Source organism: Zonotrichia leucophrys, chromosome 4 (assembly GCF_028769735.1).
Source record: "Zonotrichia leucophrys gambelii isolate GWCS_2022_RI chromosome 4, RI_Zleu_2.0, whole genome shotgun sequence".
Taxonomy (NCBI): Eukaryota; Metazoa; Chordata; class Aves; order Passeriformes; family Passerellidae; genus Zonotrichia; species Zonotrichia leucophrys.
The window spans coordinates 20,780,833-20,798,886 of NC_088173.1; the positions used below are offsets into that span (position 1 = coordinate 20,780,833).

The window sequence follows — 18,054 nt, forward strand, 5'->3', positions numbered from 1 at the left end:
CTGCATGATTTATACAGAATAATTTATGCAGCTAAGAACTTGGCTTCTGATCTAATAATTTCTTTACTATTTTTAATAAAAAACAGTTTTGCTGGCATTCCTAATACTTATGAAGAATAATAATTTTTTTAGAGAAGTAGAAACAACAGGAGTTTCCTTTCTTCATATCCATTTTTGTAATACAACACCTGGGACTTTCTTCTATTGTTTTGCATTTTAAGGGGCGGGGAAATGCTGAAACAGTTTTCCTGAGTGTTTTGCTCCAGAGTGACTGGGAGCAGTGAAGCTGTTGGGAGGGAGAAGCTGACATAAGTGACATTCTCGGGATGTGTGTGACTACCATAAAGGCACGTGTGTGTCTGCCTCTGCTCATCCTGCTGAGCTGGCTTCTGGGCAAGTCTCGGCAAAAGAGGAGCGCAGCAAAGGGTTAACTTTTTACTATCAGCCTCAGAAAGGCACATTTGCAATCCCTCCCAGTCTTGTCTTCCTTTTTACACCTCGCTTGCTCACCGCTACTCCTCACTTCAAGGCAGATCCCTTGACCTAAGCAGATTATTGTAGACGCATGAAGGACACAGCAAGCTCTCCTGTGCTTTTAAAGGAGGAGATTTCGCCTCCAAAATAGGACACTAAGCTTTTCAGCCTTCTGCTGCTGCACCTAGCGGGCACGAGGCTGTGTCTGGGGTGCTTAGTGGGCTCCTGTGGGATCGGAGGGGAGAAAAAAGCAGAAGTGGCAGCTGCTGCAAATGTGGGAGCCGGTGCCGTTAGCGGGAAGCGATCGCTGATCGGGGCCTGTGAGACCTGGCTTTCCTTGGTTCCCATGACAGTTATTAGGTAACACAGAAATTGAATTGTCTCCCACAGTGCTCTTGGGGGCTAGTGCTATGGCGGGGTGCTCCAGGGACACAGACTTGCAGCAACTCATCACTCTAAGCATGTGAAACTCCCTGGATTGTTTACTTCTTTGTTTGCTGTGTCTTGCTTGTGTTTGCAATTTGCTCTGCTTTGTTGATTTTTTTTTTCTTTTGATGGAAGACCCTGCCTTCACCGTTTCTCAAATAATATTTTCCCCTTTTTATTTAGAGCTGAGCTTGGCAAAGAGAGGATATGAACAATTATACAGGTGGGCTACTCGGGGGGAGTGAAGATATAAGGCATCCAAACAGGTACTGGCAACCTGCAGCTCTGTAAGAATGCCACTCCAGCAGATTTCTGTAGTGCCAGCGCGGGAGACTGCCAACAATGGGAGAAGTTCAATGGGCACAAACAAAGAGAAGAGCAAGGAGGTGGAGGTAAGAGGAAGGTTTCAGTTTGCTGGGACAGGGGGATGTGCCTGTGGTAGGCAGTGGGTTTGGATGTGGGATGCAGGATGTGGCGTTGCTGGAGCGCTGCAGAGCACTCAGGGGTGCAGCTGTAGCACACTGCAGGGATGCTGTGAGAGCAGCACCTCAGCCTGACAGGGAGCCTGCTTCAGAAGTCAGATAAATAACAGAAAGAAGTTAGAAACTGCGTCAGGGGGGTTTAAGGTTTTCATTTCAATGAGTGCAGCCTGCTCATACTGGCAGTCATTGTTCCCTGTAAGCTGTCAAGTAGCAGATTCTTTACAATAGGTTGGGTGGAAAAGTAGTTTCAGGAAAATTCTTGTCTTTGTTTAAAACCAACAAAAATACTGTATCAAAGCCTGTCTTTCTAATGTAAGTGCCGTATAGGCATAAGCTTAGTCTTTTCACCAAAGGCATCAGTGTTTTTTTGTTTTTTATCTCTTGACTTTCTTTGATTCATAAACATACAAAAGTGTTGTTTCATCAGTAAAAACTGTATCCTACTGTCTCCCAGTTAAGAAGAAATTGTAGGTTCATGTTACATCATTGGTTAGTACAAAAAGAAATACAGAAACTCTGTGCAATTTTAACGGTGTTTTTACCTGTAGGAATCTCTTTTGCAATGTATAGATTAAGTTTGTATTGTGCAAGACCAAAAAAAAACCCAAAGCATTCCTTACAAACCCAAAAACATAAGTAGTCTGTTGATAGATATAGCAGTAAACGTATGTAACATAGACATCTGCTTTTTACAGACATGTTTCTTGTCTCTGTGCTTTTCTTTTCCTCTTGCTGTATGGAAACCAAGGTACTACTGGGAAAACAAACACAATGTCTTTTAAATATTATCTGAGAGACTGTGAGAAACTGTATCCCTGAAAGAAGTCTTTCTCCTGGTGGATTGTGTGACATAGTTTTCCAGAAATTGTTAAGTTCAACAGATGGTTGATATTCGTAAGAGGTCTGTGTGACTGTGGAAAAGTATTGTTTGGAGGTTTTATTAAATTTTTAAATTTAAGATAATATTTGTGCTCAATATTTAGCTATGACAAGTTCACTGAAAATGATTATTCTGTTTTTTGTTTGAGCACTTTGGTCTAACTAGCATCCTTCCCTGGAAGTAGTCTCCAGTTGTTAACTGGTAGCACATTCATGAGAGCTATAATATTTTGGGATTTCTGTCCTGCAATGGAAAATTTTTGTTTGGTTTTATTCTTCTCTTAATTGGTTAAAGGTGAAGGTTCAGGTGAAAACCATTCTTTATATTAAAGCTCAAGGTGTGAAAAGCAAAAATACATCATGTTATCCCAGCTTAAATTGTCCTTGACATTCTTGTTTTAATTTGATCATTTGAGTTAACTGAAGAATACGTGCAATATTCACACAGGAGTCAGATAAATGTGAGACTTAACTTAGAGGGGAGGGGGAATTGTGGGGATTCTGAGTTGTGAGAATCATCATGCACTTTTCTGTTTTGGTTTTTTTTTCCCTGTAAGGGCTGGGCTGGGTCATTTCACAAAGACTCCGGTGTCTCAGGAAGCAGTTTCTTCTTGAGTGTTGTGGAAGTTATGTATCAGAAAAGAGCAAAATGACATGTATAACTAAGTTCAGTAAAGTTCTCTTCTAAACTTAATATAAAAAGTAAAAAACACCAACCCTACAAAACTCCAAACCAAACTTAAAGTACATGGTACTCACTGAAATGTATTTGCTAAACTGCTCTCTGCTGGTCAGAGCCTAATGATTCTGCTCAAACTTCTGCTTATCCTATAAGGCTTATGGCTGGAATTCATTCAGTTTAAAAACTCTCTAGTTCTATTGATGGAGATAGTAGCCCAAGCCCTGAAGACTGCTTTCCCCATATATCTACTTATGTAAATTATGATGATGTTCAGATTTGTTTTGTGGATGTAATTTGGGAGTAGTGAACCAGGTTTTTTAATTCTAGACAGAGATTGCTCAGGCTTATGTAGATGGTGGTCTACCCCTGCATGGTATGGTTCTCACAAAGCTCCCCTAGCTGGTCCTCAGTGTGTGTTGGCGAGGGTCTTCTGGCTTCATGGTATTCTGATATTGTTTTTGCAGGTACCTGCTTCCTCTGCCTTTCCATCAGCAGGCTTTTGGAGGTGGAAGCTAAGTAAAGTAGTTAAATGGGCTTCTAGCTGAGAGCATCAAGCTGGTGCAGGAAGACATAGAAAAAAGTAATGTCCAAAAGGTCTTCCAGTTGCTAGGGTTAACTACTATTAGGATCGTACACCAGATCCTGTTATTTCTGAAGAACTTTGTTATGTTCATACCACAGCATTAAAATTTATGAAGAATTCATCTTCTGTCTAATTGCAGAGCTGGATGCAGTGGACTGTTTCCAAGTTCACGGTGAATTCGTAAATCTGCCTTAGTCATGCACAACTGAGGTTCTTAATGTTGAAACTCATTCTATAATGCTTTTCTGTGGTTTTTAGATGCTCATACACATGCTTTACCTGAAGGTTTTAATATGTGTCTGCACACACAGATGATTGCCTAACACTGATCTATCATTAGGGATGTTGAGTGCAGTATCACTTCAGAGCCCCAAGTGCCTATAGTGGACCTCTGGCCAATATTGGGAGTAGAGGTGTGATAGCAATGCCTACAGGGAGTGTTTGCAGGCAGTTTTTCTCTGCAGTGTCCTTTGTGGGAGTAAAAACTTAGTGCAGGCCATTCCTGCAATCCTTCAGTGGTTTGCCTCAATAATAATTAGCAGAAGTTGTAGCTAACAATGGAATTTGCATCAAATTTAGCCGTAGAGCTTCTTTAAATGTAGCCTAAAGATGAAGTAGATTTTTTCCATAATGAAGCATAGATGTTGGATAACCTGTTGCAGCAGCTGTGCACTACATTTCCATACACAAGTATAATCTTCTGCTAGTTTGTTTCTCTGATTTTAGGAAAGCTCGCCAGTCATTATTGCCGCTGGCTTTGCCCCAAACATTTAAGTGTACAAACTGTCTTTCTTACTCTTTTAGTAATGCAGTTGGAAAAGTTTGTTGCAGAAATGAAGACTAAAGTGTAAAGTGCATTTACAATATGATGTGGGCTTTTTTTTTTTTTTGATGGGTTTTTTTTTTTTACTAAATAGTTAACTCAGCTTTCTTCAATATTTGAGAAATATCTTAAGTTTATAGTGAAGTGTGGAATTGGGTTTCTGTGACAGAGAAAAACCCTTGGGTGTCTGTTTTCAGAAGAGTTTACTAATAGAACTGTTGTTCAAAGTGAATTAGTCAGTAACCTAAAGATCAAATTATGTCATCAGGACTCCAAATTTAGTTAGGTTTTTTTTAATACATAGACTGCAGTGCCTTGGGACCAATGTCATGCTAACATATGACCCCCATTTTATATGTATATAACATTTCAACAGTTACTTTGTACTTCTGATTTGATTTTCTCTGCTGTAATAAAAAGATAAAAGAAATGTATATGATTCTTGAGAGCGTGGTTGAGGAAATGCCTACTCTGGCTCATTTTATGTTTTAGTTGTGAACATACACTGTGAAGTTCATAAAGTAGCTTCAGTTTACATTGGCTTTTGTAAAGGCATTAATTATTATTCTAAAGTAAGTTAAGTACAGAAAGAAAATTTCATCCAGTGAGAAAATTGGATAGGCTAAATGAGTGAAAATACTAACGAAGAATTTGCAAGGGTCGTTGGATAAACTGCCATGACTACTGTGGAAGGTCAGACTTGAATGTTGTACACTTAGAGTGGTAGGAGCAGGTTTGTAAGAGTCAAAAATTGTCATGGTATGGTAGAGAAGACACTCCTTGATGCCAAACTAAATGTGTAGATACTGCACCTCTTCAGCCTGAGCAGTTTTCAGTGCATGGTACTGGAAAATTTACATGTTACCAAAAGTAAAAATTTCAGAGTAGAAAATAATGAAGAAAGCAGTGGCAGATATTAGTAAATCTTGATTTGGTTACTTTGCAAGACTTTGATTTAAAGAAAAGAACCCCAACCAAATAACTTTTGTAATGTGGTTTATGTCACATTCATATGCTAGTATAACTTGCTTGTTATAGAGATGAGTCTTACTCTGTTGCCCCAAAACCTAACCCAATGTCCTAAAGATGTTGCAAAATCTGATAGTCTGTAGTTAACAAGTAACAAATTAGCCATGCTATTATTGATTTATTTTTAGTTTTGATTCTTTGCTCATAACTGGTAAATGGTTTTCTTCTTATGCCTACTGTGTTTCTCTGATCTTAATATTCTGGTAGAGGTGACAATGACTATTAGTTTCCTTCACAGAAGTTCACAGAATGCAATAAATTGCAGGGAGGAATCCTCACTCCACTGTGTATTGTATTTTGGCATGAAATGTAGTTCTGCACCCTGCACAGTTCTGTGCTGGGAAGGAAACTTGGGACCTCTCTGTTTGTCAGCAGAGTTTTCATGTTCTGCCTTCTCAAAAGCAATAAGACAGAACGAGACCTGGTACTTCGGAACCTTTAAATGCTATGTGGGAAATACTTGGCATTCATGAAGGAGTATAGTAAATTGAATTTCAACTTGGTTTTTCTGTGCAGTTTGTACCTTAAAGGTAAAAAAAAAGAAAGAATATGTTGCTCGAAATTCTGTACCCTCATTTATTGTGTAGAGCACCATTTTTTGGTAAGGAGATCTTCAAGTCAGTATTGAGATGAAACCTAAGGGGTCTTGTGATTGGCACTTTTGAGTAACTGCTAATGTTTATTTTAAGCACCAGACTAGAGTAACTGCTAATGTTTGCCTTAAAGCTTGTAAGTAGTTTAGAAGAAAATGACATGTTTTTTAAAGGAGGAAGCAGTAGCTAAATGTTATTGATGGGAATTAGTTGTTTTACTTTTATCTGTGTTATCTCGCTTATTACCTACTTAATTTTAAATAGATGTAATGATAGATGAAATATTTTGAAAGGCTTTAGGCTTCCTTACATGCTACAAAGAACGTGCTTTTACCTCTCTGTTAAATGATTTTCATAGCAGCTGTGAAGTACATACAGAGATATTTGATACTTGAAACACATCTGTAATTAAGGAGAAAGGGTAAAGGCTTTACATATTGATGTTGTTTTATTGCCTTACAACCTTAAGTCAAACGATGTATTGGGTTTTGTTGTGGGTTTTTTTCTCTGGTTGTTTTGTTTTTGGGATTGTGTCTGTATTTTGTTTGGGTTTGGTTTGGTTTTTGCTTTTACATAGGGAGGCAAAATGTTTAGTGTAGTTAAATTTGTTGGTGGCTTTGGTCACTTTATCAAATGTTGAGAATAGTGCAACTCCTAATATGTGACAATTTCACTGATACCAGTGATAATAAAATAGCTTAAGGCATGTAATGCAAGGAATAAAAGTCTTAGAATTGCAGGATATTGGTGAAATAATTCATAAGCCAGATAGATGGTTTTGGTTTTGTGGCTGATTATCTCACATTCTAAAAATTTCTTAGGTGTAACTTAACAGCTAAATAGAGATGGTCATTCATTACCTAAAATACACCTTTTTTTTTTTTTTCCTATGGGAAGGGTAGGATGTTTCTTTTCAATGACAGCTGCCTGGGAAGAGTCATGTAATTACAGTCTTGTTAGGAGGTATGATTTTCTACTCCGCAAGAGATGTGGGGGTGGGAGAATAGGGAGGGGAAGCTCTAGCATATGAATCAGATTACTGATGTGTTCTGACATGTATTGCTTTCCTTTCATAGTTTTTCTTAATGCAAAGCTCATGTTGAACATGATGTCATACACAATTTATGACAAAGTTGCTAATACTGTTTACCATCAATATTATATGGTATTTCTTCTTTTCTTGACATGACCATTGTTTGGATTTCAGTGCTATGTTTGCATGGAAATTCAACTGCATCTGCAGTTGAAGACACTTCCTAGTGAAATTCTTCTGTATTTTGGTGGTGATAGATGGCTCCTGATCAATGGTTGAAGTGCTCCCAAAATACACCCATAAATCAGTCTGTGGCATGCTTAGTTATCTTTAGGATGCTTTAGAAAATTAAGTTTTTTATCAGTAAGTCTTCTGGTCCCTGTTGGGGAACTGTTACTCTTTTGGTCTGCCATGTGATGCTGATGACAAGCAATTTCATGACAGTGAAAGAAATGGGAAATGTTAACATGCTGGGTTTGTTATAATAATTTTGAAACATTGTTTCTTTTTTATTTCTGTGAATAAAAAACATTACTGTGCTACCAGTAAGAAAATAAGAGATTCCTTGTTGTGCTTTTATTAGCATGCTTTGGGATAATGCAATTCTTTATAGGCTGCTTTTCCTGATAAGATTATGCAAAGGCTACTGGCTGCATGGTAATTTTTTTTTTGGTCAGGCTTGTTATGAAAAGTCTGTAAAAGCATATTTCTCCAATTTGCTGTGTATTGACTAAGGATCCAATACTAGTATTGATTTAAAAATTGATCTTTTCACTGATAAAGGATTTGAAGCTCAGGATTCTGTATCTGAGTAGCCTTCTGCCTCTTTATGTTTGTGGCCAGTGCTTACAATCTGCTGGCACACATCTTTTGTTGCTGCTGAAGTCTGACTACAAGTCTCATGAAGAAAGCTTTTATAATTCCTTTTATCTCTGGAATTCCCAGTTCAAATAAATTGAATTGGGCTTGTGTGTGTAGTTCCCCCTGCCCCTAGTCTAAGATGCCTCTGAGTTTAAAATATTAGGCTTCAGATTTCATTTAATTTGGATTTCTCTCTAAAGTTAATCTGAGGTTTTACAGAGGAAGAGTTTCCATATTAAAATGAATTGTAGAACTTTCCTGCTAAATAGTGTTTTTTAAAAATAAATGCAAAACCCCAATAATCCAAAACCATGAACACAAAAGTTTTCCATCTTTAATTGATGGTTGTTTTGTCTTCAGCTCTAAGCTTCTATACTTTATTTTAATGACTTTATTGTGTCCTCATTTATATCAAAGCAATGTCTGTAATTGAGACAGTTTGCAGAATGTGTTGTGCTGTCTAAACCTGGTGGCTGAAGAGGGTACCAGGAACTGGATACAGTTCAGGAAGCTGAAAACCAGATTATTTTCTCCAGATACCTTTCACACTATGAACAGTTCTGTGAGCTGTTTGCCCTGGTGGAGATGCTTTTCTTCTGGAGGGTTGGCATGTTACAAATAAAGTTCAAGTACAAGTTATCGAAGGCAGAACTTAGTTGTCAGCAGAGTCTGTGTCCCAAGACTCATTTTAGAGAAGTATTTTTGAATCTAGTCAGCATTTTTAAAAATAGCTTCCATGGTCACATATACCCCAGCATTTTTGTTCTGTTTAAAGATGACTGTCAGGCATTGAAATCTGGCTGTTGGCAACTATTTTATTAGTTAAGAAACAATACAATAGAAGCTCAAATTGCTTGAATATACTGCCAGCATTGCAAAACTGATGCTAGCCTGATAGTTTTCTCCAATTTTGTCTGAATCTAGCTATCTGAACAAGAAATTTTAAAATCCTGTGTATTCAGGCATATAGAATTCTATAATTATTAAAATTATTACTATTAATAGTGAAATCGTTATTGACAGTAATACTTAGATCTTCATAACCATGAACAAAATACTACTGAGTTTGGTATGATTTTATTTTCTAAAGCAGAGAACACTTGCCCAACTTGAGGGTCTTTCTCAAAGACACTGGGAACATTCCTCAATGTTACCATGAAAGGGAAAGATTATTTTCTGTCTAGTGGAGACAACATTTTCAGCTCATATCACCAGCTCTGGAAGCTTCCTGGCTTCAGAGAAATGTCCTAAGCATATTAGAAATACAATTCTAGTTTCTGCAGCACGCACACGTGTAAACCACTCAAATTGCATGAGGCTTGTTGATTCTTGTCCTTTAAAATGAGGTGGTTATTGCAGATCTGCTGAATTCTGTACTCAGAGATGAAGGCATTGTTCTACCACAGCAGAGATCACCCGGGGTCTGCCACAGCCCCTGGCCTTCCCTTGCTGCAAAGGCTTTTCTTGTGTCTAGAAACAATGTTCATAAAATACACACTTCTCCTAGCTCCTATTTATATGTATATTTGTAACTTTATTATTTTTGACGTTTTCTTCTTTGTCCTTTTTTTCCTGTTTTGGTTTTGTTTTCAATAAAAAGGCAAGATTTTGTATTGGAGAGTGTAATTTGACAGTGTAACCTTGCTTTTAATGGGAATGCAAACATCAGCTGTTTTACATTTCAGGGTGGAATAATTTGACTTTAATAAGAAGGTGGAGGATGGCTCTCAGCCCATTTTGAAGTATCAGTAGATATTTCAGCTCTTCTTCTGGACTTTGAATATGTGAGATTCAGGACTGCATTTCCATATCAGTGCTGCCTTTTAAAATTGTGGCAGCAAGAACAGTATGTGTAGATAGTGGAAGCATTTCCTTGTTCGGAATATGTTTCTTAGGATTATCCATGTTGTGGAATGAAATTTTTCAGTAGTTAGCATGTCTATACCTTCATTTATCTCAGTTATTTTCTGAGTGTGTCCAGCTATGCAGTCATAACATTATGTGAATATAAAAGGTTGAAGTATTTTAGTGTCAATAATAAGAAAACTGTCTTAGTGATTGTGTGTATATCTTAACCCCCTGACATATGATCCTAAGGAAACCCTTTTAGTTTACTCACTAGATATATTTGATATTACAGCTGTATTTTACAGTACCATCATGCTGAAAAAGTTCAAGTAGTTACAGAGATGTCTTATTGATTTTAAGGAAATGCTTGTTTTATTAGAGAGATTTGTTGTCTTGTGGCAGCCCAAACAGAAAACCCCCTCACCGTCATTTCTCTTAAAATAATCATGCTTGCAAATGCTTAAAGGAAGACTTTTCCATCCTGTATTCTACTATTATTTCAGTAGCCTGTTGCAATGGCTTTGTTGTCTTGAGAGGGATAAAGATGCAGCAAACACTTCACCCTCTTAGTACTCCCTGTGCTTTTGGGCAAGAAATCAGGAATCTTAATTTCAGTATAGGACACAAATGTCAAGTATTGAGCACAAGAACAAAATGAAGTGAGGGTAAGAGTCAGACAGCAATACCATGTTAGCATTTTTAAGTTTTAGCTATTCCTTGCCTTTACTTCAGACACTTTCTTTGAGAGGAAAAAAAAAATCCTTCTGATCACTTGACTTCTCCAGTGGTAGGCAAGGCATTGCCACAGGGCAAATGCTTAATTGGTCAAACCTTGTGAAAATAAGTGAAATTTCACCTGTGTTGGTGAAAAACATGTTTGCTTTTTGGCAGTGAACCCTGCAGTGCTGGTGAGTAGGCACCAGGATGTCTGAGAATGCTGTATCACATGCTGGGTGCAGCTAGAGTGCTGTGGTTTGGCAGTGTCCATGGCCCAGAGAGGAGTCATTTGCTAACTGTGAACACTGTGTGCATGGAATGACACTGAATCTGCAGTTTTCTGAGCACTTCCAGACTTCTGCTCTGAATACAAGAGCTCAGACACAGGTGGGAATGTGAATTGGTTTTCCTGAACCGTGTGACAGTGCTGTCTCACTGTTACAGATGGGCAGTGACAGGAATGCCTGTTAAGACCCTCTAATGCTGCTGCAGTCTCCTCCAGTGAGGAAAGGAGGTCACAGCGTGCACAGGGCAGTGCTGCTGCGAGCTCAGCCTATCCACATGCTGTGCCTGAAATCTGTTCCAAGTCTCATTAGTGAGGAATGGCTGACATAGCCCCTGTCTGCAGGTAGTGAGCAGATTTGGCCCTCCTGAGCCACTGAATGCTGGTTTGCTGACGGTCCTCTTCACAGGATCCATGGGCAACCATTTAGTGCATGAAAATGGTGTTACTTTTGATGGAAGTTTTTCTGCTGTATTTCTTCCTGCTCCCTTTGTTATCTATGAATGCTGTTCTTTGACAATTTGATGGACTATATTTGATGGACACCTTGCAGTGCTCTGACTTTGGTTCTAATTCCAGATGTAATTTTCTGTGCTTTCATTTTTCTCCTCTGAAGTAATGTGGCATTGCTCCTTCTGCTTTCACAGAACATTATGAAATCCCCCAGTGAAGTCCATTTTCTCAGGGATGTGGATGTGTTGTGTTGTTTCCTGTGGGTGGATCCTGTAGGTAAAAAGTTTCCATGGAAACAATAAGCCCTTACACTTTTACCATTCCCACATAATCATAGAAGTTCTGTGCATACAGTACAGTTTGGATCAACCTATTTCTTATGTGGAGACTCCATGTTTTTTACCATTTTGAGCTTTGTTTAAAGCACAAATGTTAGTCACTTGTCCCTTTGTGCATGTGTTGAGTTTGGTTGAGAATTTGGACAACTTGTTTCACTGTCCATTTAAAATTTCTGAATAATAACACATAAGAACAAAATAATAAATTATAAATAATCAGAAGACTAATAGTAGATAAAGTTAAGAGAAGGTTAAAAGGTGATACCAAATGTGCAAGGAGTTAAAAGAAACACCTTTTAAAAAGATGGTGGGCTAAAACATCATCATTCAGAATTGCCATCTTCAAAACATTTCAAATGCAAGGAAAAGCCAAACCATTCAGAATACATTTTCCATATTTTCACAGATTGTGGTATCAAACTTTTTCTCTGCAATCTTAAATGCAAGGCAATGGTTTGTAAGAGAGATTTGGCATTCTTGCTTAATAATAAAACTCTAAGAATGTTGTATAATACAACTCTTTTCTTACTTCCAGAGGTTTCATGGTTTCTGCATCTGCCACCAGCTAACCTGGACAGAAGATTTTGAGTTCATTTAAGATCTTAATATAGAACTCTCTACTTTTGAATTGCTGCTGTCCAGCTGTTTTAGGAGAAATGTGACAGAATCAGTTTTCTCTCTGAAGCTAATGTAACCTTTATTGTCAAACAGCTAAACTTAAACAAATAAATTGTGGCATGACTGGGAGCAGCTACACTGCTGCCACACTTCACAACGCTGCCGTGACACAAGTGACCTGCTCTTTAAAACTTTGAGGTATCACTTTTGTGTCTGTTCTGAAAAAAGGTAAACCTGCAGCATTCTGCTAAACACAATTTATCGTGAATTAGGGAAAAATTTAAACATCTGATGATTGGGTTGTTGATTCATATAATGTTTTTTGCTGAAATGATTACCCCAATTAATATAGATGTCTCTGAGTGGTAATGTAATGTACAGATAGGAGGAGTGCAGGTGAAGTCTGACTGACTGATGGTAAACTAAACTCTTCAATGTGATATCTGCTTTGTTATTGTTTGTTTTTTTCCTTTGGAAACCCTGCATTAAGACTTGATACTCTCTGGTGTGCAGAAGCATATTCTGTTTGCCATTCACGTTCTGGCAGAATAGTGTTTGGCACTGAGTGGAATCAGAAGGGTAGAATGTTAAAGGTACAAATGCTGTACCTCTGCTACTAGTGAACTATTACTCTGTTCAAAATAGAGCAAATAAATAATATACTTGATAGTAATAAATACTATCAAGTGATAGTCAAAGTAGACTAAGCCTTGAAATCAAAAATTTTGACTGCAAAATAGGTTTTATGTCTTCTTACATTACTGATAATGAAAATTTTACTGAAAATAATGTAATATTATGTGTCACATAAGTTTAAGTGGCATTCTGAGCCATAATAGCATGTCTGAGATCTCACATCTGCAGTGCAAATAACTGTTCCTAATTTTATGCTACTTCAGTTTGAGAGAAAAACTAAATGATATTTCTTTGGTCTTTACTCTGCCTGAATTGCTGCTAAAATATTTAATGGTGAACTACCACTTCAGATGTAATTTGTAGAAGCAGATTCACTTACTCTCCTTCCCATGATGAAGGAGAAGAAACCAACTTTTATCACTATTCATCTGTATGCTTTCTTTCATTATTTGCTTTACATGTTGGTCTATGTGCTGGGGTCTTCTGAGTTGTCAATTGTGCTGTATTTTATGGTATAAGTTGGCTGCTGAAGCTATGTTGAATATATTATCTCAATAATTAGCCATTTTTTAAACAAAGTTTTTTTGGGGTTGTGTGGTGTTTGGAGGTTTTTCTTTGTATGTTTTGGTTGGTTTGGTTTTAGTTTTTTTTTCTTTTTCACATGATGGGCTTTGGCTGCTTTGCATCATTGGTAGCTTTGCTTTGTCTAGTGGACTTGTTTATTTCTGCTTATTGAGTACTGTATGTAGGAGTTGTTTTGGTTTGAAAATTGGTTCTATAAGGAATGGTAAATCTGTTCAATGCCAGTGTATGGATTATTTTCCTGTCTCTTCCAGCAATTTGTAGGATGTTGTTTTTCATGGCAGTTCCAAAGAGGGTTTTTATGCCTCATGCACCTACCCATGATATAATTTCTCTAAAATTGTAACAAATTGAAGCCATCAGATATGGGCTGAAAGCACTGTTAAGATAATCATGAAAAGTATTTACTTGTGATTGATAGAGAATCAAGTTTTGAAAAACTTGAGCCTTGGGCAAAGACTTGCCCAAATTTACTCCCTTTTGATGAAAAGGGCTGGTTTTGAAAAAGGTGGAGGAAGTGTGGCAGTTTCAGGGTAAAGAACATATCTATTGTATGCACAAAGGAACAGGGAACCTTTAGCAGGTGTCCTCATAAAGTTGGTTGCATTTGGTATGATGTTAGGGCCACCAAAAACCAAGTTATAAAACATTGGCCTTCACTTCTGCACCCAAAAATACATGTCTGAATAGCAATTATTTGTCATGCATGTAAAATTGTGGATATAAAAACAGCAGAGCGTGTTACTAGGAAAATCAATTCTAAACACTTTGTGCACTGAGTAGATGCTCCATAAAATTTATCTACACAAAAGGAAATAAATACATGGGCTGTAAAGACCTGTGCAGCACAAATACCAACTGTAATTTTGTGGATTTTTTTTTCTGTGTAAGAACTACAGGTTTAAAGGAAAAAAGCTATCAAAAAATCCCCACTTCTCAGAGCTGAGCAGCTGGCAGAAGGTGCCTCTTGACAAAGCTAGCCACACTGATCCTGTTATTACTATGAATTTGTACAGTTTTCATGACTGTTGGAAAGCAGCAGTCAGCAACTGGAAGATGCCAGGTGTGTGTGCCTGCAAGTCTGCAGTCTGATTTCTGTGTGCAGGAGTCTGGCATGCCTCAGAGGATTTAGTAGTTCTCTGACATAATTACTTTTCCCCGGTGTAAAGGGCATTTGAAGCAATTTCTGTAATTACATTTGAACTTTTTTGGGGTATTGTTTGTTTTAATAGGGAACTTTATTGAAGAAAGACTGAAATTATGCATAAAAGAAGAAGTGATAACTCATTAAATAATTAAAGATAGATTGAAAACTCCCATTTCAAACAGAAAGAAATATTGAAGTTCATGATCAAGCATTTATAATATCTGTATTATTTTTACCTAGTGTATGTGGAATTGATGAGTGGGAAATTGTTTTCAAATATTTCTGAACATCAATAATGAATCTTTGTGCATTCTCCTTAAGTATTGTTGGTGACTGCATAAAGTCAATACCTCTTTTCCTATATGACATTTAGAAATGAAGCCTAGTGATGCATACTGTTTTCTTAGCTTTCAAATTTTGGAGTAGTTGTTAAATGCAGAGCTGTATTACAGCATGAGGTGTTTGCAGAATTTTCAGTTAATACTAAATACCACCTAATCAGTGTCAGATATGTTTTAATTTGCACAATTTTAAATACAAAAGATATTATTTTAATTTAATAAATTAAAACCTATTATTTAATGATCCAGTAGTTCTCACCTCTTGGTAATATATTTAAAATGTGATGATGGCAAAATGTATTTAACCTGAGTGATTTTTGAAGTACGTGTTATTGCATTTTGAGGTCCCCCAGAGTGCAAATTCAATTGTTATTTCTTAGTGGTATTATTGTGGATTTAAAGTAAGAAAGTTCTGCACATAAAATAGAAGCTTCTAGAGGGGAAAAAAAGAGTTTTCCCAGGGGAGTATAGGTTGGTACCTGCAAGAACAAGAGTGTAGCATGGCGTATAAGTATTTGGTAAAAAAATACAGACTAAATTGCAAACCAGAATGGTGGAATGGGTTGACAGCAATTTCTGTTTAAGATTTGTTTTCTATGCAATTGGCAGGTGCTGTAAGGATACACACCCTGACCAAGTTGCCTGCCCCTCTGGCCCAGCTGAGTGGTGCCTGAGGTTGGGGCAGAGGGAAGTTGCTCCAAAGGGCCCCTGTGCTCAGTCCTAGCTTGCAGCTGGCATTTTTGAGCGGCCAGCTGTTCCACATCAGACTCAGCCTTCTGCGTGGCACCCATACAGGGCATCTCACTGACAGGCACCTTTCTCCATTTTTTATTAGCTCCTAATGTGGGTGCTCACATTAAGATGCCAATTGTTTCGTTGTTGTATGGCCCCAGCTAATCTCTTTGAGTTTTTCCGTGCATCTGAGGGCAATTCATGGTTGTTTCCTGGGTTTCTGTGACTCTCTGTCCTCTCACCATAAAGACATTAAACCAACATAAAGTTATATGTCTGCCTTATTTTCTTTCTATACATAGCTGGGAAACAAGATAGGCCCTGTTATTTGGAAGATAGTTGTGTCAGCCTTCCCCATGCCATTTATGTGTCATCAGGGATAGCTATATTTATTTTTTCAAATTTTAATGTAATTAGCAGGCAGACCTATTGTTCAGACCCTTTTTATCTGAATGACTCCTTCAAGTAAGCTTCACCCCATGACACACTCCTATATGTGTGTATCTACAAGTGTTTTTTCAGGAAGCTTGCTAAGGTAACAATTTGGCAGTATTCAGTTCATGTTGTTCAACACTTTTAATTGTGGAGGTGTTTTTGGGTGCTAAAAGTCTTGCTGAACTTTAACTCTTTGGCCCAAATGGTCTGTGCTGTCTCTTGGTTGAAAAGGTTCAGAAGAGATGGAACAGCTATGTCCATAAATAAAACTAGGAAAATGATTTGCTTTGATCATGATAAAGATTTAAAATGAGGGCATAATTGAAGTTCCTAGTCTTTGCTTTCCTTTTGTTGATAGTATTTGCTAAGTAAACCTGCTAAAACAACAACAAAAAATTACTGCAATGAAAAAAAAACAACTTACTGGATTCCCCTCTGAAAGAATTAATTGAAAGAAAACCCACCTTTCAGAATATATTAAGAATACATTGTAAGTATGGCTTAACTTTTAATTTTTTTTTCTTTAGTTTCATCATGCAGTTGCAAAAAATTTAATTCTGAAGTTAATTTATAATGTGATTTTTCTTGTGGTTTGAAGTTTCCTGAGTAGAACATAGGCAAGATTAATTTACATAGTAAAGAGCTCAAGTTGTATTTTCTTTACTTTTATTTTTTTCCAGTATGATTACTGTAACATCTGACATTATTTGTCTTTTGGATTCTTTTGTCAAGCATTCAAATTTGGTAGTTGTCTTTTTGCCATAATGTAACACTGAAATAAGTTGTGTTTGACATGTGGTAACTGACAGCTGTTAAGATAATACTTTTGTTTAAATTGTTGCACGAGCTACAAACTGTTGAGGGATTTATGTGCTATCCCTTTACTTCCCTCCCATTTAATTGTAGTAAGTCATGTACCAAAATTTGGTCTCTAAAAGTTCATCTCTTCAGTTTCTGGTATAATTTCAGTGCATTGGCTGTTCTGATAGTGCAGGTAATGCTGCTAAGTCAAAATGTTGATATTTACTGTGTGAAGTATACATTAGTGGTTAATAAAGCAACACCCATCTACCTGTAATTGGTTTATGGAGAGAGATTTTGTGTAAGTTTCCTGGGATAGGTCTTTCATTTGAAGTGCTCTTATAGCCGACTGTAGTTTCACAGCTTTTGTTTCTGCAGTGAGGCCCTTCATTTTCTGTTTTGTTTAATGCTGGCTTCTAACACAGAGTAGTTTTAGAATTTGTCTGACCAAATAACACAAGAGCATTAGTTTAATTGAATTTTGAGGGTTGGTACTTGAAACTTGCATCGTCTGGGAGATATAAAAGGTATTGAACTAGCATAAATTGTATCTAATTCCCCCATCCTTTGTCTCCTTTCTCCTTTTAGGAGAGGCTGTAGCAGAAGGCTAAAAGCCAGCTAACATTTGGTGTTATACACATTTTCTTTTATTTTTCGTTAGTAAAATCAGATGAAGATGCAGTAAATCCAGCCCATTAAAATTCCAAGTGTGCAGATCATTGCACAGGTTTTGTTTTTGCTTCGGCAGACACCCTGTTGTTTTACACAAAAGTGTACAGTGTTTTATATTCTTGGGGAGTCATTTGGAAATACTGTGTGAGTTTAAATTTGAGCAAGACAGGAGTCTCAAACCCTCCACATTTTGTTATTCGAAGACTTTCAACATCATCTGCTTCCAAAATGCAAAAGACCATGATGCCATTTAAGAGTGAACAATAAAAGTATAGTTGGATAGGTAAACCAGCAAAATTTACAGCCCTAGTAAACCACAACACATTTGAGAGGCTGATTAAGATTTTTGTTGTCATGCACTAGGAATGTAATACTGTAATCCTTACAGCAGTTCCTTACCATGAATCAGAATTGCAATAAATGAAGACAGAATACAGTTTGGGTAGTTTTGAGTGCCTTTGAATATTATTTGAAAAAATACAAAACTGGTAGTTCTCTAGAAAGCTTTAAGTCTTTAAACTAGACAATAATAAACTTTCTGCTCATCTGCACAGGGTATGATTTCTGAGATTCCTTGAGTCCTTTT

At 37.2% G+C, this 18,054-nt stretch overlaps 1 protein-coding gene across 19 annotated transcripts in view; it reads left to right on the plus strand.

Moving 5' to 3' along the window:
* MARCHF1 (membrane associated ring-CH-type finger 1) overlaps positions 1-18,054 on the plus strand; it is a 230,722-nt gene that overhangs the window by 96,462 nt on the left and 116,206 nt on the right. For 6 of the 19 annotated variants that reach the window (XM_064710723.1, XM_064710733.1, XM_064710719.1 and 3 more), the window contains exon 3: positions 1,084-1,292. The exons of 12 other annotated variants lie outside the window; for them this stretch is intronic. Coding sequence is in view for 1 of the 7 variants with exons in the window: in XM_064710733.1 (XP_064566803.1) it covers positions 1,194-1,292 (99 nt within the window). In the remaining 6 variants the exon portion in view is untranslated. Of the gene's footprint in view, positions 1-740; positions 835-1,083; positions 1,293-18,054 lie in introns of those variants that run through there. One more of the 19 variants, XM_064710732.1, reaches the window with a different exon arrangement.